This window comes from Hakea prostrata, chromosome 8 (genome assembly GCF_041222555.1).
Source record: "Hakea prostrata isolate BN-2017 chromosome 8, UWA_Hpros_2, whole genome shotgun sequence".
NCBI classification, from domain to species: Eukaryota; Viridiplantae; Streptophyta; class Magnoliopsida; order Proteales; family Proteaceae; genus Hakea; species Hakea prostrata.
In genome coordinates, this window is record NC_142607.1 from 3308302 (window position 1) to 3333834 (window position 25533).

Here is a 25533-nt window from a genome sequence, read left to right on the forward strand (position 1 = left end):
TAGTGTAATCTTGGGGGGAGTTTTTCTATACAACCTTAGCCCAGAAAATTTAAAATATTGTCAGCCAAACATGTACCAGAATCTCAAGTAGGAAAGATAACTTTAGGGAAGGTTTGGTATGCCGGATCACTCTGTGTGCAACTAAACAAACTACACAAGTGGGAATACAAATTAGATGTAAACAAGCAGGAAGGATCACTCATCTCTGATTATTTGGTAGGCTCAGAAGCATCAACACCATATTTCCTTATAGGAGAAGATCAAAGATCAAGTCCAAAAAAGTTAGTACATAGATAATAAAGCATGCCCAGGTATTGTGCTGTGCGGCTAGAACCAACAGAATTGTGAGTCAACAATAACATGCTCAGACGACACAAAAGTTTTAAGGAAGTTTTTCAAAGTGATACCATAACACCCCTAATTCAACTAGGACTATCCCCAAAACTTATGATACTTGAAACCTTATGCAACACAAAAGTAATAAGATTGTGAAAGGGAATCAGGTTGACACAAGCTTGATTACTGCATTCTGGAAACACAACTGAAAAATGCCAATACAGCACAAGCAACTGAGCATGATTTTTATGGTGAAAAAGATCAAAATCAACTTGAAGTAGAAGGTCTGCAGTTCCATTTGTTTCATATCAGACGCCTGAGTTGCAACCTCTGGAGTTAACCTTCAAACATATAAAGAAGGCAAATAATGTATGGATAAAATTCCTAATCTGATTAGTAGGTTGGTTTTTGAGGTTGCAATCTCTCTCTTATGGTGGGAGTGGAATCTTAGGACATAGAGCTTCCAAATCCAAATCTCTGGACTCTATTGGAAAGTCATCTGCTTTGATGTCCTTCCCCAATTACAGTTACTTCCCCATCCCCCTCTTTTGGATACCCCAAGGAACAGAATTGTTATCATCACCTGGGGTCTAGGCTCTCCTTTGTTGCCACAGTCATTTGTAAACAACAACCCCCCCCCCCCGGCTGGGCCCTTCAAGGTCCCGGCTTTCTCTTGTGTCTAGGGGTTCAGCTTTTTTCCTTTGTTGGCTAATCTCTCTTAGTCCCCCCCCCTCTTGTACATTTTCATTTTTCCCTTGGGATTTTGGTATGATATTCTTTATTCATCCAAAGAAAAAATGTCTAACCTAGGGATCACAGCCCTAAATTTTTGTATTTCGTTTATCAGACTCTAATGTGAGGATTTCAGTTTCAATTGACACACATTGAGTTTGCACTGAATGTTGCTAACTAATAAACATAACTAACTCTCTGATTTATCAAAAGTAGCCACAGGGGGTGACAGGGCTTCTACAAGATCACCACCAAGTCACACCACACATCCCCAATTGCAAACAAGGTGGAAAAGAGGAAGTGGAGTTGGAATGGATAAGAAGAAACTTTGACAAATGCCTCCTGCATAACTTGAATGAGTCGAAAAATAATTTGAGGAACAGGTTGTTATTTCTCATCTTTGATCAAATATTTTATCCAACAGTTAATGAATCTTCTTCAGGTATGTTTCGAAGGCTAGGAAAATATTTGGAGAATTGAAGAGTGAATATGGGATTCAATTTGCTCTATGTATGGTGAAGATGAGGAGTCAACTTTCATTCTTTATTCGTTTCTGGATGCTCTAACGATTGGTTCAGATGCTCTAAGCTTGGTAAACAAGGTTTGGACCAAGTCAGTCACTTTGATTGGGGCCTTGCCATCCACTTCTTCTATTGCTTCTTTTTGAAACTTAAACAAAATAATGATAATAATAAGGAGGTCCTGCCGTCTCCTCATTCCTTGGACTTGCAACTTAGGTCCCTATTTCCTGTAACAGCTTATGGGAAAACTTAAACTCAGATGCTTCTGATGGAGTTTTCCTAAATCTATTTGTCTTTTGATTCTCAAGGTTAACAGAGAACTAAATTCAAAAGTTTATTTCGAGCAAATGCAAATATATGTTTCTATGCTACTAGTACTTGTACTTCTATGGAAGAAAGAAGATACAAACTTCAGGTACAACCCAAGACTTCTTAAAAGAAATTTGTGGCTCCTTCTGCAGGAAGGCTGTCAATAATTCTGGAGCTTTATGGTGTCCTTGTAATGCTTTTTTTGTTGGCTGAAATGTTACCTTTGTAATGCTAAAGCTTCACCCTTTCTTTCTTCCTCAGCTCCAATGGCAGAGGCAGAAGATTGTCGCTTGGCTGCTTACCATTGACAGATTGAGCTTGCTTTCAGATATACCTAAACTATCTCCGCTTTTCTTTTTTCCCAATCCAATGTGATACAGAATGGGTAAGAAAGTTTCAAGGTTATATCAGGATCTGATCAATTAATTAATCAAGCATGCATATCCATCATCCTAAAGGGTAAACTGCAATTCATCAAGTACAAACGCATCATTAAAATAGGAGCTATAACCTTATCTTTATGAATAAAGAAATGTAGAAGCTTTAAGCAGAATATGTTGACCATCCTCTTTACATGTTTTAAGCATAGAAGGATAACCTCCAAAAGCATTCGTTTCTCCACTGTATCTCTCCATCATACCAAACACTCAAAGCTTACACATTTGGGATTTTACTTTTTATGTGGTCCTAATTACATCTAAAGATAGAAAACCCTGATCAAACAAGCTTGACTGAGAATAAAGCTCGAAGAATTGTAAGGAAACTTCAACATTTTTGCAACCAAAATGAAACTCAAATGGTACTCTTGGCAAGCTTCAGGTGCAAGTGTGTGGAAAAGGGAAAAGAGACTGAAACCAAATGCTACAGTGAGATAAAGAGCGGAAGAGAAGAACCTGAAAACTACTCCTGAATTGCATCATTCGATTCACAGCATTTTGCGATAGCTTTTTCTGAGAGGCGCAGAGAGTGTCGGAAGAAACATGGCTGCATTTAAGCGTTTGGTGATTGAGTGTTCGACATAATTACATAAACACCCTTGTAAACCTTTCTCCACCATAAAAGAGCGAAACAGGGGAATTGGGAAAAGGAAGAATATAATGAATAAGATGATTCCTCTGGTCTCCACTCCATTTTCGATTTCGTCAATCTTTGTTCCCACGATGGGTTCAAAACCCGCGATTTCTTGGCATTGCAAAAATCGAATTTCAACGGCTAACTCTCGAAACCCTAGAGTTCAAATCCAAGATAAAACATCATCTCTTTCTCTTGTAACCAACCTAATCTCTCTAGCAGCGATTGTTGCAAGTCTAAATTCAGCTCTGCCCTCCATAGCAATCCCATCGTTAAACTCTCAGGCACCTTCCTTTTCTCCGACAACTCCATTCTCACAATCGAAGAAGTTAGAGACTGGATTAGACGATGATGGGTCAGAATCTCCCACTGTTTGCATGATTTCCACTTCTAATTACTGGTTTCAGTGAATGTTTTGTTGTTATTGCAGGAAGATTAGACCTTGTCCCTCCATTAACCCAGGTTGCATATCCACAAACCCAAAGTCATCATCTTTTGCATTTCCGTGGGTAATTCCCGACAATTCTTTGGATAATGCGGTTCAGGTGATTTCACATTATCTCCTTTCCTTTCAATTATCTATCTCATTGCCTTCGGATTCCAATCAAAGTTGGGGTTTTCTACATTTTTGCAGAAATTGCAGGAAGCCATCATCAAAACTCAGAAGAATGCAAAGATTCTAGTCATCAAAGATACCCCGTCTGGTAATACTGAAAACTTCTTTTTCTTCCATTTTCGTCAACCTGTGGCACCATTGCCTAAACTTGCCTTCTAACCATGATTTCATGATTCCTCCTTTTGTGCATATTGTGGGTTGCATGCAGTATTCCAAATCCCAGAATTTTGATTCACATTTGGTTGCTTAAATTGATGTTAATCTGACTTACCCGTGCTTACTGTATACTGTTGCTATGTACATTTTAGAGTAACAATGGTGGTTTGATATCCACCGAAACCCATTAAGCATCTGGCTACCAGAGGCTAGCAGAGCTTTCTGATACCATATTTCAGAGTAGCATGTCTTCTTAAGGATTGCCTTTCAATTACGTTCATATCTATACAACTTGCACACTCAAGGCCCTCAAGATTCAAATCTGAAATTCCTTTGTCTAGTCCTATTCAAAACTAGGTAATCACTGTTAGGGATGGATGCACAACCACGAAGAAGAACAAAAACAAAATACAGTTAAGTTCAATTTAAAAAATTGCCAACATTCAATTGAAAGAGATTTCACTATTTCCTGTGAATCTCACCACTATTACACCTTACCAAGCCCTTGCCTTGTTTTTTCCTACTTGTTTCAAAATATTTATAGGAAAACCCAAAATCCTAATTCTCATACAATTACAGTATGCAGCACACTCTAATTATATGGACCAGCAAAATGCTAGACACACCAAACCCTGCAATCTCTAAACCTCTGCTGGTCATTTCTTCTGTTTCTTAAACCAATACTGATTGATGCTGTTGCAGGCCAATATCTACAAGCAGAGGTTGACGGTGGTTTCAGCCCTGACGTGCTAGAGTTCTTGGTGAAAGGAGACACAGTTGCCTATAGATCCGTGGCTGCTAAAGTCTTCTACATTTACCCCTTCACTACAGCATTAGGAGACTCTAAAGGGCAGGAGGAGAGACTTAATAAGATCCTTGATCATTTGGGGTGGTATTCTCCGAGTTTTAACACCATGGATTAATGATGATGTATGTATGGAAGTCTGAAGTATCTTTGGAAACCAATGCCTCGTCCCCATCTTCATAACTGCACACTTAATTGTCCAGATACGATTGTATCACTTAATTAATTGTCCTGCTTTCACACTTCCAGAGAAGAATTTCAAAACCATTTGTAATTTTCAAACAGGGATTTCTCTCATGGGTTTATTTGATTAATTATCTTGTTAGGGAATCTAATATGTCTAGCGATTTGTAATGAGGAAGAAATTCGTTTCAGGGTTTTCTTTTTCTACATTTTTTTTTTCATAAGGGAAGCAGTGCTTCTGAGTTCTGAGATGTAAACTTGTAAATTCTCCTGCCTTTACTTTGCTAGGGAAATCTTGAATCAGGTATGTATTTAAAAGTTCAAAAATAAAGCATGGGAATTCTGTTCAAAATAAACGGCCGAATTTTGCCCAATTCGGGAAAATGGGGGCAAAATCAATTTATGTTATATATTGGGGATTTTTTTGGTGAACTGACGAAATACATGTGAAAATCACCGACATTTTACGAAAATTGCCGGAATCTTCGGAATCCATGGCTGCTGCTGCCTCATCCTCTTCTTCCAAACCTCTCTCCAAACCTCACAAACCCTTCCATACTAAACCTGAGAATCGCACCTTGCACTGCACCTTTGAACATGTTGAACTCCACCTGAAAATGTCGGCGAACAATCACCGGAACGTCGCACCTTGATTCTGTTTTAACGGGAAATCTTCTTAGTATGAATTTTCCTCTTTCCTCCCCATGAAGCCTTAAATTGGGCTTAGCGAAGACTCAAAGGTCTAATAATAATGAGCTGGGCTGGACTTGGGCCGGAAATCTTAAAACTTATGAACGCGAACAACCCAATAATATGAGCTGGGCTGGAATTGGGCCTGAAATCTTAAAACTTATGAACGGGAAAAACCCAATAATATGAGCTGGGCTGGACTGGACTGGACTGGACTTGGGCCGGAAATCTTAAAATTTATGAACGGAAACAACCCAACTTTTACGTACTCAAGAATCAAATTTAGGCCCAATGAATTCATGGGCCAGTTCTTGAACGTTTCAGAAATCGGTGTGGCTGAAACGTAACATATCAATTTCTAGAACATGGAAACGGTCGCATGGCAGACCAGATGTTTGATAAAATATCTCATTAGCCCAATAGCAGATAAGGGTTGACAAAAACGATCTTGATTTAGGCATGTGTCTGCCGTGGCCATTTCTTTATTCAAAGTAGTCGTTTTTTATTTTTCAAAATGGACCCTACTCTGATGGCCCAATAAACAAACAGTTGTATCACTATCGTGGGCCGGAGGCTGCGATGATAAGGTCTGCATCACCTTCCTATTAGGGAAAAAGATGTGCCTTGACGCTTGTCACGCTTCCCTACCATATAATAGGGAAGCTCACCAATAACTATTGAGAAAACATTTTTAAAAAAGAATTTCATCACCTAATCCAGTGGGTCCATTGTAGTTTGTGGTTGTAAGGCTGTCGAGGAGACTTTGTATCAAGCCAAAAACATTTGAATGTCAGATCAAATCATTTTCGCTTCAAATAGTGATGCCTTGGCGTTTTCAATCCGTTACCTCCCATTCCATCAACATCCTTTCTTTGTTTTTGGTATTCACATCCTCTTTAATTGTTTTCCCTACTATTACCTTCTAGGATTATGCCATGTAGCATTTAAGGTGACCTAATTCAAATTAAATTTGAATTTTATTTAAACCCACCCATAAATTTGAATCTTATTTTAAGTTTAGCTTTTTGGGTAATTGTTGGATTACTTAAATGCTACATGGCACAATCCTAATCCTAAGAGAGAATTATAAGGAATTGTAAGAAAATGAATTATAGAGGATGTGGATGTTTTGACAATATTCTTGTTCTGGTGTAGATAATTCAAGTATTTAATTTTCAACAAAAAAAATAAAATAATAATAAATCTTTGATTCCATTGACTGAAAGTGTTAGATTTTTCTTGTATTTTATGGTTTATATAATTAGAGTTTAACTCAAGTTAATTTTTGCTGTTATGAATGTATTTTCAGGTTAATTTTTTTGCTGTTACGAGTGTATTTTGCTTGTGTATCTTTTTCGTAGTTCTGCATCCACTGAGCGCTATTGAGTTGTGGATAAGGCGTTGAGGGAGAAAGGACTGGTTCACTAATGATGAGCCTGTCAGAATAGTTGAAGTAGGGAATAGAAACTTGAATGTTATACTTATACTATTCCCTTTTTCTGGACAGTGTTAACTGTACGATATTTAGATATTTATTGTTCCAGAAATTCAATCAAAACTCCAATCATAGAGTAAAAGACAAATGCACCAAAACCAAGAGATCCCACAAGAGATTGCTCTCATACTTCCGGATCATGGAATCCAAAATCCTTTGATAGGCCATCACTTACTGGTTTTATCCTTACTTCTCGTCTACTAAGAAACAAGCTTTGGTTTAGCTTGTCAGAGAAATGCTTCCATTACTTAGTAGGTTTAAGGAGTTCATCAACAACCGATGGCTTGTTTTCGTGGCTGCTATGTGGATTCAGTCTTGTGCAGGAATTGGGTACTTGTTTGGGAGTCTCTCTCCGGTGATAAAGAGTTCTCTGAACTACAACCAGAGGCAGATTGCAATGTTGGGTGTAGCCAAGGACCTTGGGGATAGTGTCGGATTCCTTGCTGGTAGTTTGTATGGAGTTTTGCCTATTTGGGGTGTTCAACTGATCGGTGCTCTTCAGAATTTTATTGGCTATGGATGGGTTTGGCTGATCGTGACCAAGAGAGTACCAACAATGCCTTTGTGGGTGGTGAGTCCACATGAATTCTCATGCATTTCTAACTTGTTCTGTTTGTTTCGATGAAATTCAATTTTGGGTTTTGGGTTTACATTTTGCTGCTTCTTTTTTTCCTCCCTTTTCTCTCTCTCCCTCCTCCGCAGTATCTTTGCAAGGATTGATGTTTGTCAATATGAATTTGCTTGTAAGTTTAAAGATTTGCTGATCTTTTTCCTACTCAAGAATCATAAATTATTTCCCCCCCAACCCTCCTTCTTATGTTCTGTTGAAAAATGTTTTTGTTTGTTAAACTAATGGACCGTGTTATGGCTTGAATTATATCAAATCCATGACAACACTGCTTGCAGTAGTATGATATGTATGGATTTCTAAGTCATTTTCCCTTTCCCCCATTGTTCCATGCATATTTCTGAGGTCTTTACTGATTTGGATGAGGATAACTCCTGGGAAAAAGTTTCTCTGCTTCCACACTCTGTTCCAAATTTTTGTCAAATAGCATTATTGGTGGGACAATGTAAGTAACCCCCTTTTAAGATTGATGAAAGTGTCCAGAGAGCTGATTACCTTACCAGTTCAGCAGCAAAGGAGAAGACCTCGCAAGAGCTCCAGAGCTGCCAAATGCTTATATGAAAAGAAATGGAGATGGATGCAATGGGCAGACTGAGATATCGATTTGAAACATTCTGCTTACTGAATCAACAATAGTAAGACATATAATGCTTTTCTTGGTAGAGGTTCTAGTTAAACATTGCTTATGCAGTTAAGGTGTTACAACTACATTTTAAGGAGTCCTTAAACATAATTATCAAGCTCTTCCAAATTGACCTTAGACCTGAATCTCTGAATGGTCTACAATATCTAAAATGCTTTAGGGCCTGTTTGGTTACATGAATCCAGAGATTTCAAATCTCTGGATTCATGAATCTGAGAATTATACCCGTTTGGTTGTAAAAATCTCTAGATTCATTAAATCTAGAGATTCACCTTTTTACACAAAAAACGTGAATCTGTAGATTTATGGGTAAGGGGTGAAATCTAGAGATTTCAAAAAAGCTATACATTTGTACATTCACAAAAATCTCGATCAAATAGGTTTTTAGGATGAATCCATAGATTTCTCCACAACCAAACATCTAATTTTATAAATTATAACTCCATAGATTTGAAATCTATAGATTTCAAATCCCTAGATATTTGAAATCTCAAGACTCATGTAACCAAACAGGCCCTAGGGCATTGCTGAAGCCTTGAAGTTGAAGATTTCCACCTCATGCATGGCCACCAGGTTGATGCCACTTCCTGTCTATTGTGATTACAAAATTCTGTTATCTTGCAATGGCTCCAGCTTTTTCTTATGCATATTCTTTTTTTGTTATGCTTATCTTCTCACCATGAAATAACACTAAATTAATGAGGGTAATTTTTTTCCCCTTCTCATGTTTGATTTGATTATATGTTTATTTCAATTAGCATGCTATTGTCTGATTTAACTATTCGTATTTAGGCCTTGCAACCATATCCTCCCCCACCCAATGTTTGTTTTTTTTTATCCCTTTTTCTTTTTCTTCCCCCCCCCCCCCCCCCCCCCCCGGGGGGGGTTTGTGGGGCTAGTGAAACTTTTATGAACTATTTGAAAAACACTTTTACTGGAAGCTGGATTTTAAAGTTCTGCTTTAAATCAGTAACGAAGTTTTGGTTATGCAGATGTGCATTCTTTTATTTGTGGGAACCAATGGTGAAACCTATTTCAATACAGCAGATTTAGTTTCATGTGTGCAAAATTTCCCAAAAAGCCGGGGTCCTGTGGTAGGGATTTTGAAGGGGTTTGCTGGGTTGAGTGGTGCAATTTTGACTCAGATATATGCTATGATCAATTCCTCTGATGATGCTGCAATCATCTTCATGGTTGCTGTAGGGCCAACCATGGTGGTTATAACAATGATGCTGATTGTTAGACCACTTGGAGGTCACAGACAGGTTCGCCATTCAGATGGTTTGAGTTTCACATTTATTTACAGTGTGTGCCTCCTTTTGGCTGCTTATTTGATGGGGGTCATGCTTGTTGAAGATCTTGTCGATCTAAACCAGACTGTTATCACCCTATTCACAAGTATTTTGCTTTTTCTCCTGTTGACTCCTATAGTAGTTCCCATTGTATTAAGCTATTCGTCAGGACAAAAGCCTACTGAAGTGAGCCTTCTCCCTGTTCCTCAAATTGGAGAATCTAGCGGATCAGTCCATGATGTGAATGAGATTATTCTAAGTGAGGTGGAGGATGAGAAATCAGTAGAAATAGATTTGCTTCCTGCATCAGACAGGCAAAAGCGAATTGCACAGTTGCAAGCAAAACTGTTCCAAGCAGCTGCAGAAGGGGCAGTGCGTGTAAAGAAAAGGAGAGGTCCACATAGAGGGGAGGATTTCACATTGATGCAGGCACTGATAAAGGCAGACTTTTGGCTTATCTTCTTCTCTCTTCTATTGGGTTCAGGATCAGGTTTGACAGTGATTGATAATCTGGGCCAGTTGAGTGAGTCTTTGGGATATGATAATACGCATATATTCGTGTCCATGATCAGCATTTGGAATTTTCTTGGCCGTGTGGGTAGTGGTTACTTCTCTGAAATTGTAGCAAGGTGCAACTAAATTTAACTTTCTCCCAAGTTTGAGTTTATTCTCTTGTTGCTTATTTTTGACTACTTGTCCTTCTGAAGATGTGATATACTGTGTCACCAGGGATTATGCATTTCCAAGGCCAGTGACCATTGCTGCTGCTCAAGGCATGATGGCAATTGGGCACTTGTTCTTTGCTATGGGATGGCCTGGTGCTATGTATGTTGGTACTCTGTTGATTGGACTAGGGTATGGAGTTCATTGGGCAGTTGTTCCTGCGACAGCATCTGAATTGTTTGGCTTGAAAAATTTTGCAGCTTTATACAATTTCCTCACACTGGCAAACCCAGCTGGATCATTGATCTTCTCTGGTCTCATTGCTAGCAGAATATATGATTACGAAGCAGAGAAGCAATCTCACGTGCCTCTAACCCGGAATTTTTACAGTCTCCATCATATGATGCTTGACAGAGCATCTGCCGGGGAAATGACTTCGAAGTGTTATGGTACCATATGCTTCTTCTTTACTTGCCTTATGATGTCTGGGCTTTGCATCATTGCAGTTGGGTTGAGTTTGATTCTTGTCTGTCGGACCAAGATTGTCTACGCTAACCTTTATGGAAAATCCCATACTTGAGGGTTGGAAAGAGAGAGTTTTCCGAAATGGTAGCTGTGATGAAAGTGCTGTTTGATTTGCTCCATATGGTGGCCTTTTCATTGATACATGGCTTTGGGAGATTCCTCATGTGTACATTGCCTTGCTTGGAAAGGAATAATATGTCAAAGTGAAGAAGCAACTGAGGTGCAGATCATCCCCAAACTCTAAAACCATAGATCAGAACTAGGGTACTGCCTGTGTATGTAGTCTTGGTGTTTCTTTGATTTGACCAATTTGTGTAACTGGTGCCAATCTATACTTCTGTTCTGATTAGGGCCATGAAATTTTTTGACATTTATGGGTTTCATTCATTGTGTAACATAGGCAAGGAGCCAATTTGTGAATTTCAAGTAACTGGAACTTGATTGATTCTCATGGACAAGAATCTCAGAGGAGGGGTTAGCAGAACATATCTTCTCAAGGATCACAATTCCTCCTCTGCTTTAAATTGTATAATCATGTTCTTCTCTGCAACAGTGGCTTACTGTCTTCATGCATCTCTCAACTACTATCAGACAGAAGTGATTTCGATGACACTACTTTAATTGTTAAAGAATACAAACAAATTTTAGGAACTCTGTAGAAAAAGGGGGGGAAATCTTCTTTTTAGATTTGTAATCCATTGTGAGCATATCAATAGTGTCTGACTTTCATGAATAAGAACTTATCTGCATACTTCTATCATGTATAAGAGACACTTCCTTGCTTCTTCATTGTCAGAACAATAAAGAATGGGAGAAAACCTCCACCATGGTTATTCAACCTATCAAGCATGAGAACTAAACCAGTATAGCCTCTTGATAAACACCTTTTCCATAAAAAATGTTAGGTAAGCTATTTTTCTTTTTTTCTTTTTTTTTTTTTTATATTTTTCCTTCTAATTTGTGATTGCCAAAAGCAAATAGCATCAATTAATTATCAAATGACAGTAATGGTTTTATAAGAAATTCTTTGTATATGACTTTGATGAGTTTTTTAAGTCATATATGTAAGTGAAGGTGTTCTCAAAAGTAGAATATTCCCAGGAAAAAAAAATAGAATCTACAAATCTGTAATTACTGTATTAATCTTTTGGGATAAATAATTAAATATATTAAATTTCAGGTTATTTGATGGTATAAATATTTATCATTTATCTCTAGAAGTGGACATATAAAATAATAAGTGGGAGTGATTTGTCGGTAAAATATTATATCTCAATTGAATTAATTATTCTGTATTACGTGCCACCAAATTCTAAACTGGCAATTGTTGACCACTATGATCAAAGAAGTATCAGGTCCCGTTTAGATCATTAGATTATTTCTGTTTAATCAATCAATTACCCACGTTACTATAAAATTTTGTTTTCTTTATATTCAATTTATAACCTAACAAGTTGTTTAATAAAAATCAAACATTTATTTTTATGAGATCAAGGAATTCAAAATTTTAATATTGGAGAAGGTTTTTTGTTTTTTGATAGAAAAATATAGGAGAAGATGAACCATGTAAACATGTTGTTATACATTTGAGGATGGAACTGACCAAGTTCAACTTGAACTTGGATTGAACCTATAAAGAGAGGAAAACCGGAGGTTAAGAGTGGACTAATCACTGTGGATTGGGAACTGCATCCGACGCCCAAGTCAGATTCAAGGGTAGATACAATGAAAAACCTAATCACAATGGTTTAAGCTTAAGGGAGAATGGAAAAGAGCTCGAGCTGGAAGAAAATGTCATTGCAGTTAAGCATAAATTTGTACTCGTACCCGGGTTTTCTTAGAGGTGGTTCAATGCATATGTTCTTAATCAGCATTAGCTACTTCTAAAAGTCAAGTCCACGTAGGACGAGATCTGATTACGTGTAAAGGTAGGATGTGATAATTGATTATTCTTCCTTCTAACATAGCTATTAGGCTCTTTCTTGCGTGCTTGTACACGATTAAGACATGTAGATCTCTTTCATGCTCTTCAGGAAAGTGATAATTGATTAGCCGGTGGACCCAATTCCCAATTCGGGGATTTCAGTTCGATCCAAACCAGAGTCGAACCAGATCCTACACACCCTGAATGGAACTAGGTAATGAGAATTTTTCTTTTTTTTTGGGTGAGATCCTCTTTTTTTTTTTTTTTTTTCCCTGTACGGAATAGCTATAAAGAAAATGGAATTATTATTAATGGAGGAGAATGCAAAACGATTAACACACAAAAGAAGAAAAACCATTAATGCTACCCAGACATCTCAACACTAATTGGTGGATAGGCTTCGCTCAATTGTCCCTTTCGAGGTTTTTTTTTCTTCTTCTTTATGGTAAATCTTTCTGAGTAGGTGGGGAAAGAGGATCTCTGCGTTGCCATGGGATTTGATCCTTTGGTTGAACCCTAATATGATATTTCAGATCTTAACATGAATTAAACGATGAGATTACCATTCCAGATTTCCAACCCAATATCTTATCACCATTTCCTTCTTTGTGATAGCCGACACACCTTATCAACGTTCAACTTCAGCCACATCTTTTGTCTTCAACCAGAAAAGAAGAAGAGAAAAAAAAAGAAGCACATCTTTTGTCCAGTAAGGTTATTAGGGCAATGTTCTTTTCAAGTATCTTGATTGAATCGAAAGGCTGACCCTCACGGCTTACCCCCAGATTCTACTAAATACGAATAGTATCATTTCTTTTCCTAAACTCGCGAAAAAAATTGTCACTGTCGGCTTTAATTAATAAATATTGTTGTCCACTTGTCCATGACTTAAGAACAATGATTAACATTTAACATGCAAATGAATTAATTTTATTATTATTATTTTTTAATTCAACACTAAAGCTCTGGTTTCTGTTAGAAAATTTATGGGCATTTCAGCAATTAGTGATCGAGTGGAGGTTCATCTTCCAACCTCCCCCCACAAGTATTTCCATTTTCCAGTTGTCATGGGCAATCCCATTTTGCAGGAATAGACATCTCTCATAGTCAGCAGATCCAATAGTCAGCAGATCATTGGATCCAAATCCATTCAATATCACTGTTCGGACTTTTTCTGTTTTTTGGTAAATTAGTTGGTGTTACACTTTGTGTTCTTTAGCCAGAGAATTTCGATTTATCCCACCATTGAAGCCTTTCTGCCTTCCCATCTACAAGAAAATAAAACTTCTGGTTTTAACTCGTCTGAGAAATGATTCCGTTACTGGAAAGGGTTAAGATCTTTATCAATAACAGATGGGTCGTCTTCGTGGCTGCAATGTGGATTCAATCGTGTGCAGGAATTGGGTACCTGTTTGGGAGTCTCTCGCCGGTGATAAAGAGCTCTCTGTCGTACAATCAGAGGCAGATTGCGACTTTGGGTGTGGCCAAGGATCTTGGAGATAGTGTTGGATTTCTTGCCGGCAGTTTGTATGAGTATTTGCCAATTTGGGGTGTTCTGCTCATCGGTGCTATTCAAAATTTTATTGGGTATGGATGGGTTTGGCTAATCATAACAGGAAAAGTACCAACCATGCCTTTATGGGTGGTGAGTACAAATGGTTTCTGATCCATTTCTTCACTTGTTTGTCTGCTTTGATGAGCTGAACTTTTAATCCTTCTGGGTTTACATTTATTGGGTATGGATGGGTTTGGCTGATCGTAACAGAGAAAGTACCAACCATGCCTTTGTGGGTGGTGGTGAGCACAAATGGTTTCTGATCTATCTCTAAACTTGTTTATCTGTTTTGATGAACTTTTAATCCTTCTGGCTTTACATTTATTGCATCTCTTCCGCCGGCGACTCCCACCCACCAAAATTAGTTTTTATCTTTAAGAAGAATTGATGTTTTACTATTTGAATGCTTTTTTGAGTTTTTAAGGACGAGTCAACTTTTGATGATCTGTCTCTCTTACTCCCAGTTGATCAACTGTGTAATGAGTTTCAGAACATAGTTCTGCTTTATTTCTGGTAGATCAGACACAAAACATTTGATAGTAACTGGATTTTTATGACTCGTTTGCAGTCGTTGGAGTTACAACTTCCCTACTCCTCATTGTTTTTTATTGATTCCGATTCATGAACCTAGCTAGCTGCTATCTCCTTTAGTTAATCAGGTTCTTTTGTATTGATATTCCAGAATTGTTTTTCATATTGACTGATGTCTAGCGATTTTGCCATCTAGATTGAGTTTCCCCCCCCCCCCCCCCTTCTTTTTCTCTCTTCTTCTGTGTTGTGGGTTCTGCTGAAAATTGTTATTGTTTAGAAATAACGCTCTCTTTTATAGCTCAAAGCAGAACTTTCAGTACCAATATCCATTTGAATTCCGACTCTGTTTCCTTTTTCTCCCTGTCAAGCGGTAACATTTTCCCCATCTCATTTTGTCTTCTTCTTTTTATTTTTATTTTTTTATACGTATCAATTAAGATTAAAATATTTCTTTTTCCTCAATTTGAATTTTGGTTTAGTTGAAATTTAAAATGTAAAAGGTCTAGATGGTTTCTATGTTGGTGAAAGAGTTTCTGATCCTTTTCCTGCATATTTGTGCATTTTCTTTATTTCTTGATTTCTGTAATTGCTAATGAACCAAAGCAAGTAGTTTGTTGCTTCAATTGTAGTGCTTTTCCTTTTATGGAGAGGGTAGATTCTTATGGGAAATTTTTTTTTGTTTGCTCTTCAAATTATGATATCGGAATTCGACCCTGCATTTTGAGAGGCACATAAACTGCAATCTTTGGGGAGTCTCTCTCTTTTGCCTAATCATGGTTTAATCTTTCAGCTTATTCAAAGCAACAGTAGTGAGTTAGAAAATGTTTTATCTAATATATGTTCCTGGATAAACAGTGCTCGTGCTGTTTGAGGTGTTATAACCACCTCTTAAAGGACTGTTTAACAAAATTATCGAGTTATCTCGAATACCACTCAGATTATCCAGTCTTTGTCTTGCTGAAACCTTGAAGTTGAGGGTTTCCGTCTTGTGTGTGGATGCCAAGTTCAGAACACCCACTCTTGTCTTTAGTCTCATCAGTTTAATGCCCTCCCCAATTATGATGATCATAAAATTCCATTACCTACTCTAATTTTGTGACTTGTACAATTTCAATCAACTTCCAGTGACTCCATTTTTTACTTTTGTGTTTCCCCTCTGTATTCTTCTGTTGCTATGTCCACCATCTCTCTTGAATGATAATTAGGGTAATTTGCATATTTTGGGTTTTTCATTTACTGTTTCTTGTGTTCTATACATTTATATTGGCTTAACATGGTCTTGCTGTTTTTAGGTCTCTAGACACCCCCCCCAACCACATGTTCATTGGTGGTTATCATTCCAATGTTTAGTTTGTGTAGATTTTTATTGCTAGTGGTAGTTATGTACATTGAAGACACATGGTTTCTTTTGATCATGTCACTATACTGAGTAAGCCCGCATACCTAGATGCCAGATCATTCAGCTGTATGGATATTTTTTTTGAGATTTTGGTAACCATTTATTTGTTTTACATTCAGCTGTTACATTATCTGTATTGTTATTCCCGATCTAGGGTAGTGTTAAGTTGGTCCTCTAAATTAGATACATCATGCAACGGTAAACTACTTGTCACCTTCCAGTAAAATTACTATGTTTAGATACATCTCATGTCACATGTGAGGGTAGGAATCTTCTTTCTGTTCCTACCTTGGGTAGAGTGTAGCTTGTTCAACCTGCAAGTGTAGGAACCTTTTGCAAACCGTTGGGTTAGATCCATTAATTAGCTGCAGCTTCATTATTCCACAACTGACTTTTGTTGAATTTTCCTGTCCTACCCTTCCATTCTGTCCAGAAGAATGTCCATTGAATTGAAATATAATATTGCAGTCACTCGTCAAAGAAGAGGTGTGTGTGTGTTTTTCTTTTTGCATATTTTTTGGGGGGTGGGGGGGGGAGGTGTTCCAAGTTGTTGGGTGGGAATTTCCAAGTTGTTCTCTTTTACTTGTATCTTAATGAAACTGGGACAAAAGTTTGCCAACTTGGTTAAAATCTCTTGGTTGCTAGTTGATGTGTATGTTAGAATAGTTTTGCTTGCTGAACTCTACTTTGCCCAGTAAACTGACAAGGTTTTGGGTTTGCAGATGTGCATTTTAATATTTGTTGGAACCAATGGTGAGACCTATTTCAATACAGCAGCTCTGGTTTCATGCGTGCAAAACTTCCCCAAAAGTCGGGGTCCTGTGGTGGGGATTCTAAAGGGTTTTGCAGGGTTGAGTGGTGCAATCTTGACTCAGATATATGCTATGATCAAGGCCCCTGATGGTGCAGCAATCATCTTCATGGTTGCTGTTGGGCCAACCATGGTGGTCATAACATTGATGCTCGTTGTCAGGCCTGTTGGAGGTCACAGACAGGTTCATCCATCGGATGGTTTGAGTTTTACCTTTGTTTACACCATTTGCCTCCTTTTGGCTGCTTATTTGATGGGGATCATGATCGTTGAAGATTTTGTTGATCTGAACAAGACTGTTATTGCCTTATTCACAAGTATTTTATTTATTCTCCTGTTGCTTCCTAGTCTGATTCCCATTCTATTGAGCTTTTCATCAGAACAAAAACCCAATGAGGAGAGCCTTCTCCTTGTGCCTCAAAAAGTAGAATCCAGCAAATCTGGCCACGATGTGAATGAGGTTGTTCTAAGTGAGGTGGAAGATGAGAAGTCTTCGGAAGTAGACTTACTTCCTACATTAGAGAGGCAAAAGCGAATTGCACAGTTGCAAGCTAAACTGTTCCAAGCAGCTGCGGTTGGAGCAGTTAGAGTCAAGAGAAGGAAGGGTCCACATAGAGGGGAGGATTTCACATTGAGGCAGGCACTGATAAAGGCAGACTTTTGGCTTATCTTCTTCTCTCTTCTGTTGGGTGCAGGGTCTGGTTTGACTGTGATTGATAATCTGGGTCAAATGAGTCAGTCTTTGGGGTATGATAATACACATGTATTTGTGTCTATGATCAGCATTTGGAATTTTCTTGGCCGTGTAGGTGGCGGTTATTTCTCTGAAGTTATTGTGAGGTGCAAATCAACTTCCACTTGCTCCAGAATGTGAATTTATTTAGTTCTTGCTTATTTTTCAATGCCAGTCCATCTAAAAGTTTGAGACTCTGTTGCCAGGGATTATGCATATCCAAGGCCAGTGGCCATGGCCATAGCTCAAGGCTTCATGGCAATTGGGCATTTCTTCTTTGCTATGGGATGGCCTGGTGTGATGTATATTGGTACCCTGCTGATTGGACTAGGTTATGGAGCTCATTGGGCAATTGTTCCAGCAACGGCCTCTGAATTGTTTGGCTTGAAAAATTTTGCAGCTGTGTACAATTTCCTCACAATTGCAAATCCTGCTGGATCATTGATTTTTTCTGGCCTCATTGCTAGCAGTATATATGATTATGAAGCAGAGAAACAAGCTCACATGCATCCAACCCAGAATTCTTATGGCCTCCTCAATAATATGCTTGTCAAATCACTCGGAGAAAAGGCATTGAAATGCAGTGGTACCATATGCTTCTTCTTTACCTCTCTGCTAATGTCTGGACTTTGCATCGTTGCAGTCATTTTGAGTTCAATTCTTGTCCATCGCACCAAGATTGTTTATGCAAACCTTTATGGAAAATCCCGTACTTAAAGACTACAAAGGAGAGAATTATTCTAGTTATGGTTTTGTTATGAAAGTTTAACTTGATCTGTGTTCCATATGTTGGCCTTGTCATTGCTTATATAAGGTTGTGGAGATTCCTGATTATGCAACGGCCTTTGTGGAGATTCCTCATTATGTACCTGCCTTTGTGGAGATTCCTTACTATGTACCTGCCTTCCTTGGGAAAGGACTATCTGTCAAGGAGGTTAAGCAACTTATGTCTATGTCATCCCTTGGATATAGAAACAATGGACAATAAAAAGGGTTCCATCTGTCTGCTGTGCTTGTTTCTTTCATTACACCAAATTGTGTTAGGGGCACCAATCTCTACTATGGTTCTGCTCAGTGACCCATGCAATCATTTGGCATTGTTGATCTCATTTGTTGTGTATCATAAGCAAGGATCAGAGTTAATAATAATACTCTTCTTGTTATTCATTTAGGTTTAATTTCTTTATTTGTGCATCTTTTGACAAGTATGATTGATATGGAAGAATGAGAGTATGGACTCCATGCATCAACTGCTTGTGAATTCTGATGGTTAAAGTTCATAACTTTGAAACGTATACTACTAGATTACTTAGGATACGAGCTTTGGTAAGTGAAGTCTGATCCAAGTTTTGGGATGCACCCCATATTTGCTGTACTTTCAGTTGTATCTAATAAGAAAATGATTGTTATTCAGTCCCATCACAAGCCAACATGACAATTAAGTAGTCAGAAGCTTCATTTCTATTTTAAACAATCTCACATTATCTTCAGATCGAACATGTGACACTGATGGCTTGATCATCTCATGGTTGACGAATTAGAGTTACCGAACGGTAGAGGAGATGATGGAACTAACCTCTCCTCAAGGATTGGAATCTTACTTTGCTGTCCAATGTATCCTCTTGTTCTCCTCTGGTGACAGCAGTATACAGTCTTCAAGTACTTCTCTCAGAAGGATGGGTTCAATGGTACCACTATTCCATTCATTCTGATGCTAGGAACCTGTATAGCAATTTTATTAAACCTTCCTAATCAATTCCATCATTAGGAAGTTGAGGGAGTTACAGCATCAACTGGTGGGTTAGATAAGCATCAAATATGTTGATGTGGCAATGTAGGCCATATATACTTATAGATCAAAAAGATTCATAGACCAGTTCAAGTCTTGAAAACTTGCAGAAGTAAGCTCCAAAACAAAGTATTTAAGAATGGATAATTAATACATTTGTAGTGATAACCATGGTAAAAGAAAGCCAAACACAGTAGTTTGGTCTGGATGTTAACAAATGGAAAATGCCTTCTATTTGGATTACAAATCAAGAGAGAAGGATCACTGATAGTGTCATTGGATTGCATGTTTTTTCATTTATATATTTGAACTTGATCCCATGCGGCATTAGGGGGGAATTAAGATTTCCAAACTCGAGAGACAAGTGCTGGATTTTGTTCAAGATGTAAGAGACACTGTGCCCTTGGATTCATTTCGCGACCAAGTCTTTGGACCAGGATGCCAAAACCCATTAAAGCCAAAGAACTCTCTTAGATTGATTTTGATCAATGTGTATTTCTTTGTCTAGACTATTGCTATGGAAAAACATTAAGCAGCATCTGAAGAACTACATCAGTGAGGACAGCAAAGAAAAGGAAGAAACGGATCACTTTGAAGAAAAAGGAAAAACAAAAGGGATATTCTGATGCACTTCTGGCGAAAGACTACCAAATGAGCAACTGAGATAATTACAGACAATGCTAACATATAGCATGAGATTGTATAGAAAGCCATCACTGTTCCCATTACCATCTTCAGCTTCAAATCATCTAAAACTTCAAAGTAGTCAGAAAATAGTTCTCTAACAGCATCTCTTTGGTCCAAACCAAGTTATCCAACATGGTAAATGCTTCTTCCATTTGAACCCATTCTGGAACCTTTTAAAGATTTTCTCCTGCAGAAGCAAAAAGTCACAGTTGTAAGTCATCAGAGGCCAATGCACTCCCTCTTTCTTATTGTTTTAGGTTTGGGGCTGGACATAACTTTTAAGAACAAACAACTCAAATAAACACAGAAATCCCAGAAGCATGCCAAAATGTCATAGAAGACAGTAATCTTCAACCCACATATCCAAGCTGTGGGACATGGACAACTCATTATAGAAGAAAGTAGATTTCAATAAGACTCTTTCAGAAGCTACAGTTCAGATAAATATAGAAACCCAAAGAGCATACCAAACCTTCCAAATCCTTGGCCACTTGAAGCCATCAGAAGAACTACCTTTATTTTCAGAGACACTGATAAGTGAACTTTTATAAAATTCACTGGCTAAGCAATACAAATGGAGGCTAAACTCATTAAAACTCTGGTCCAAACATCCCTACTCAAGTTTTCATTTTGAGGGCATGACATGATAGGAAATGCCACATTTCTCATGCATATATTAAGTTACTCAAGTTGGTGCAACTACATGGGTGACCATTGCAACCCTAGCCACAGAGTTCAAACTAACTCAGATCCTGTTGAGCAAGAAACTGTATTTGGATTATTAAAAATTTAATATAAAAATCCATTTTCGATATTTTGATCCCATAAAATTTATTTTATTTTGGGAAAAAAAAATTGTCTTGGAAATTTAAATGAAATTAAAAATTGATTTTTTTAAAATTTCCTTTAAACCTTCCACCAATATATATATATATATATATAGGCAACCTTTAACCCAATTTAAGGGTTAAAAAATGACCATGGTTAGGTGAAAAAATAGTTATAAAAAGGGCTGATCTTGTTACTTGTAATTAAACTCTTTTCATTTTTATCGTCACATTGAGATACAATATTTTAGAGAATTCTGTTCTAGGTTTTCAGTAGTTCTCACAAAAGGTCCTGTTTTTGTTTTTTCTTTTCTTTTTTTATTTTTTATTTTTTATTTTTCATTTGGGATTTGGTTTAGGAAAAAACGGGCAAAAATTTTCTGGTGATGGAGATTTTGCCATGGCGGCTCTGCGATTCAAATTTCTCAACAGTTAGAAAACCTCTCTGAAAGGGTAATTTCTGACATCGTCACTCTTTTCTTGTTGTGCTTTACGTGCATTACATCTTTACTGCTTATCACACTCTCTTGTTGTGCTTTACGTGCAATGTATTTTACTGCTAATCATGATTGTCGATCTAGATTCGACGTCTAGGGTTTCAGTCCCAAGTACTGAAATTAGGAACTCCGAAAGAGGAATCGCAATCGATTTTAGTTGTTTGGAACGTCGAATTCTCTTGATCCATTTCTGATGGTTGATTCCTTTATTGCATTTGGGTTTTGGAATCATCCAGCAAGTTGATGCTTTAAACTTTTGGCTTTTCTTAAATTGATATCAAGCTTTATGTTTTCGTTTTCTTTAGGAGTATGTCGTAGCTTGGCAGATCATTCTTAAAGCTTTTACGAAATTTTGGTTTGAAGATTGATTGTAATGTGGTTCTATCTGATCGTCGTTTTTGGTTGCAAAATTTTCCTTGGATTTATTGTATTACCTGTTCAATTTTACTCCTCTTATTAGTATATTGTAGTGTTTCTGCAATTATGATGGTTATATATTTCAATACTGTTTTTAGTGGTCAATATATAATGACTCAATAAAAGCATGGTTTTCTCTGTTGGGTAGGTTCCTCATAACCTTCCTGGTTGCTTCTCGTCGTCTCCTCTTAGTCCTTGTGACTGATGCTATTTTATTTTATGTTCTTGTACATCAGGTTTCTTCCTGTGCAATTGAATGTTTTTCTGAGATATGGGAGATCAATGGTTGTAGAAGCAGATAGTGGTGGGTGAACTTTCATTTGTGGTTGGAAATTTGTCACGAGCAATCCGAAAGAAAAGAAAAGGGAGTAAAAAGAAAGAATAGAAGAGACAGGAAAATGGAGTGCAATAAAGACGAGGCCACCAGGGCGAAAGAAATTGCTGAAAAGAAGTTAATGGAAAAGGATATGAGGGGTGCAAAGAAATTTGCTCTGAAGGCCCAGAATTTGTATCCTGGGCTTGATGGTCTTCCCCAGATGTTGACAACTCTTGATGTTTTTATCTCTGCAGAAAACAAAATAAATGGGGAAGCAGACTGGTATGGGATCTTAGGTATCAGTCCTTCAGCTGATGATGACACAGTTAAGAAACAGTACAGGAAGTTGGCTCTCATGCTTCACCCTGACAAGAACAAATCAGTCGGGGCAGATGAAGCATTTAAGTTTATTTCAGAGGCCTGGAGTTTGTTGTCTGATAAGACCAAGAGAAAAGCATATGATCAGAAGCGTGGTGTTAAAGGATTTCAGCAGAAGGTTCCACCTCCAAGTGGGGGAACATCAGCACCACCTGGTGCAAATGGGATTTATAATGCAGCACATATGACATCCTCACACAGTAAATCTCAAAAAAGTGCTGCTCAAGGCCGACCACCACGCACACCTGCTCCATCACGTCCATCAAAAGCAGATACCTTTTGGACTGCATGCAATCGCTGTAAAATGCAATATGAATATCTCAGGATCCATCTCAATCGCAGTCTTCAGTGCCCCAGTTGTCATGAGCCCTTTTATGCAGTAGAGATGGTTACCTCACCTTCAAATGGTTCTAATACTCCTGCAAAATGGACTTTCCCCCAGCAATCTCAGAATTCAAACCATCATATGGCTACCAAGAATGCCCATGCTCCTGGAAGAAATGCTGCAGCTGCTCCCAACATGGGATTGGGTGGGGTTTCAGGTCTTGATTCATTTAACGACACAAAATTTCACTGGGATACATTCTCTAGAAAGGCTGGTGTTGATAGTGAAACTGCTTCAGGTTCTGCAACTGGTCAACCTACACCTTCAGAACAGCAGGCCTATGAGAAAGCGAGGAGAGAGCTTGAGGAGGCTCAGGCAGCTGCAAGAAGAGAGGATGCACTTAGGAGAAAGAATTATGTTCCCAAGGCTGGTGGCTTGTCATCTGGATTTTCTAACTCCGGTTCCAGCCATGTCGTCAAAGGAGAGAGACCTGTCAAGAAACGAAGAGGCATGAATGTTGAGGGGAGAAACACTAATGGAAACACAGTGGCATCTCAAACTTCTACTGGAACTAGAGGGGCTGGGATAGGAAGTGGAGTTGGAGTGAAACAGGGTGGATCTGTAACGGAAAGAGTTACTGGTTTATCTGGTAATTGTAAGCCTAACGGTTTGAGAGAGTTGACACACCAAGAAATCCGAACCCTGTTAATGGAGAAGGCACGGAGAGACATTCAGAAGAAATTAAATGAATGGAGGTTGGATGCTGTAGCCAAAGCTGCTAAAGTGGTGAAAGAGAAAGAAAAGGATAAAGCTACTGTAAAGGGCAGGACATGTGATCAAACTGTGGCTGATGCTGTATCTGTGAATACCAAGATGAAAGTCAATTCTGACAAGATCTTGTCTGGTACTTCTGATGCTGATTTAGATACAGATACCACTGAACCCATGTCAATGGATGTTCCTGATCCGGATTTTCATGATTTCGACAAGGACCGATCTGAAAGATCATTTGGAGATAACCAAGTCTGGGCTGCATATGATGATGATGATGGAATGCCTCGTTATTATTGCATGATTCATAAGGTTATATCATTGAACCCTTTCAAAATGCGCATTAGTTGGCTGAATTCGAAAAGTAATAGTGAGCTGGGCCAAATTAACTGGGTTGGTTCTGGTTTCCCTAAGACTTGTGGGGATTTCAGGATAGGCAAATATGAAGTGAATGAGTCACTCAACTCCTTCTCACATAGGGTGAGATGGATGAAAGCCTCACGTGGAGCCATTCGAATATTTCCCAAGAAGGGCGATATTTGGGCACTTTATAGGAATTGGTCCCCTGACTGGGATGAGCTTACCCCAGATGAAGTAATTCACAAGTATGACATGGTCGAGGTGCTGGATGATTATGACGAGGAGCAAGGTGTAACTGTTGCTCCGCTGGTTAAGGTTGCTGGCTTCAGGACCATTTTCCACAGACATTTGGGTCAGAGCGAAGTCAAAAGTATCCCAAGAGAGGAGATGTTTCGGTTCTCACACCAGATCCCTTCTTACATGCTTACAGGTCAAGAAGGTCCAAATGCGCCTAAGGGTTGTCGAGAACTTGACCCAGCAGCTACTCCAATGGAGCTTCTTCAGGTGATAACAGATGCCAAGGAAGAAGAGATAGTGGAGGATGCTGTGGAAGAAGAGAGACTTAGGATTGCTAAACAGGCTATTGGAGGGAATTTGTAAGCTTGACTAAAGCAGACAAAATTAACTTTTTTGTATAAAATTAGATCAAATTGATCCAAAATTTCCTGGGTATATGTGGCTGTGGCTTTGTGGAAAGGAGAGTTTCATCTGGAGTAGGATTTAGATGCTGTTCCAGCTAAATCTAACCTCAATTTTGTCTACAATTTGAAAATAGTACAGAAGATGTATACTTCCAATTTTTCTTGGAAATGAATGCTCATTAAGGTGCTTTCTCTGCTAGCCGGAGCTCTTTCAATGATATGGTATTTACTTCCAAGAGCAATTTGTCTAGCAGTCACACCACTGTTAAACACCATGCTGCCTTAGTTGCCAAATTTTCTCATGTACCTTGTGATGTTCTACTCACTTCTTTCTTGTTTATATAGTAGAATATGAGAAAATTGCAGCTTTTTCTTCTCTGTGGACTCATAATTTTGGTGGTCCTGATTAGGTACCCAAAAGATATTGTGTGGAATATGTTTTGATTTCCATTTCTTGCTGAATTCACTTTAATTGATCGGTATTAGTGTATACAGTAGAATTATAGTACTGTACAGAATTCTAGTGTTCATGACGAGTTTACTATTTGTTTTTGCTCAGTTTCTTGCCCTATAAACCGAACCTAATCAATTAATAATAAACCTGTGAACTCGGTGATATATTGTTGCCCTATTGTATCAAAATCATCTGTCTGATTCAAGTCTTATGCATCTTTAACATTGTGGTTTTGGTTCAAATACCAAGAATGGATTCAAAACAATTCCTCTTGTCACTGAGATTGAAGCCGTCTTCCAGGGAAAATGTTGTCTTGGCTTCTAGAATGGAAGGCCCAAAGAAAAGTAAATTTCCACTGGTTCGGAATACTCCAAGACTCAATATGGCTGTTTTTCTGCCTCCATCCACTCTTCTATGGATTCTCTGGCACTCTCCTGCAGTTTTTCCCTGTTC

At 38.2% G+C, this 25533-nt stretch overlaps 4 protein-coding genes across 4 annotated transcripts; all 4 read left to right on the forward strand.

Moving 5' to 3' along the window:
- Positions 1-2589: 2589 nt before the first annotated feature.
- On the forward strand, positions 2590-5101 carry LOC149006308 (thylakoid lumenal 17.9 kDa protein, chloroplast). Its single transcript, XM_089167462.1, has 4 exons — positions 2590-3324; positions 3400-3514; positions 3604-3673; positions 4444-5101. Exons 1-4 carry the CDS (start codon positions 2996-2998, stop codon positions 4662-4664), a joined length of 735 nt encoding a protein of 244 aa, XP_089023588.1. The 5' UTR covers positions 2590-2995; the 3' UTR covers positions 4665-5101.
- A 1641-nt stretch (positions 5102-6742) lies between these two features.
- Positions 6743-11305, forward strand: LOC149006309 (protein NUCLEAR FUSION DEFECTIVE 4-like). The gene is made up of 3 exons (XM_089167336.1): positions 6743-7485; positions 9178-10106; positions 10207-11305. Exons 1-3 carry the CDS (start codon positions 7150-7152, stop codon positions 10718-10720), a joined length of 1779 nt encoding a protein of 592 aa, XP_089023462.1. The 5' UTR covers positions 6743-7149; the 3' UTR covers positions 10721-11305.
- Positions 11306-13558: 2253 nt separating this feature from the next.
- LOC149006310 (protein NUCLEAR FUSION DEFECTIVE 4-like) lies at positions 13559-18785 on the forward strand. Its single transcript, XM_089166428.1, has 3 exons — positions 13559-14234; positions 16797-17725; positions 17825-18785. The coding sequence occupies exons 1-3, from the start codon at positions 13899-13901 to the stop codon at positions 18333-18335; spliced, it is 1776 nt and encodes a 591-aa protein (XP_089022554.1). The 5' UTR covers positions 13559-13898; the 3' UTR covers positions 18336-18785.
- Positions 18786-21153: 2368 nt separating this feature from the next.
- Positions 21154-24994, forward strand: LOC149006311 (uncharacterized). The gene is made up of 2 exons (XM_089167365.1): positions 21154-21374; positions 22072-24994. Exon 2 carries the CDS (start codon positions 22234-22236, stop codon positions 24583-24585), a length of 2352 nt encoding a protein of 783 aa, XP_089023491.1. The 5' UTR covers positions 21154-21374; positions 22072-22233; the 3' UTR covers positions 24586-24994.
- The last annotated feature ends 539 nt before the right edge of the window (positions 24995-25533 follow it).

Bases quoted from the DNA above. Each gene is read 5' to 3' on its own strand.
- LOC149006311 (XM_089167365.1), top strand. From the start codon at position 22,234: ATGGAGTGCAATAAAGACGAGGCCACCAGGGCGAAAGAAATTGCTGAA.
- LOC149006310 (XM_089166428.1), top strand. From the start codon at position 13,899: ATGATTCCGTTACTGGAAAGGGTTAAGATCTTTATCAATAACAGATGG. The intron at 14,235-16,796 runs GTGAGTACAAAT...TTGGGTTTGCAG, and splicing joins CAACCATGCCTTTATGGGTG to ATGTGCATTTTAATATTTGT. The intron at 17,726-17,824 runs GTGCAAATCAAC...CTCTGTTGCCAG, and splicing joins TTCTCTGAAGTTATTGTGAG to GGATTATGCATATCCAAGGC.
- LOC149006308 (XM_089167462.1), top strand. From the start codon at position 2,996: ATGAATAAGATGATTCCTCTGGTCTCCACTCCATTTTCGATTTCGTCA. The intron at 3,325-3,399 runs GTCAGAATCTCC...TTGTTATTGCAG, and splicing joins ACTGGATTAGACGATGATGG to GAAGATTAGACCTTGTCCCT. The intron at 3,515-3,603 runs GTGATTTCACAT...ACATTTTTGCAG, and splicing joins CTTTGGATAATGCGGTTCAG to AAATTGCAGGAAGCCATCAT.
- LOC149006309 (XM_089167336.1), top strand. From the start codon at position 7,150: ATGCTTCCATTACTTAGTAGGTTTAAGGAGTTCATCAACAACCGATGG. The intron at 7,486-9,177 runs GTGAGTCCACAT...TTGGTTATGCAG, and splicing joins CAACAATGCCTTTGTGGGTG to ATGTGCATTCTTTTATTTGT. The intron at 10,107-10,206 runs GTGCAACTAAAT...CTGTGTCACCAG, and splicing joins TTCTCTGAAATTGTAGCAAG to GGATTATGCATTTCCAAGGC.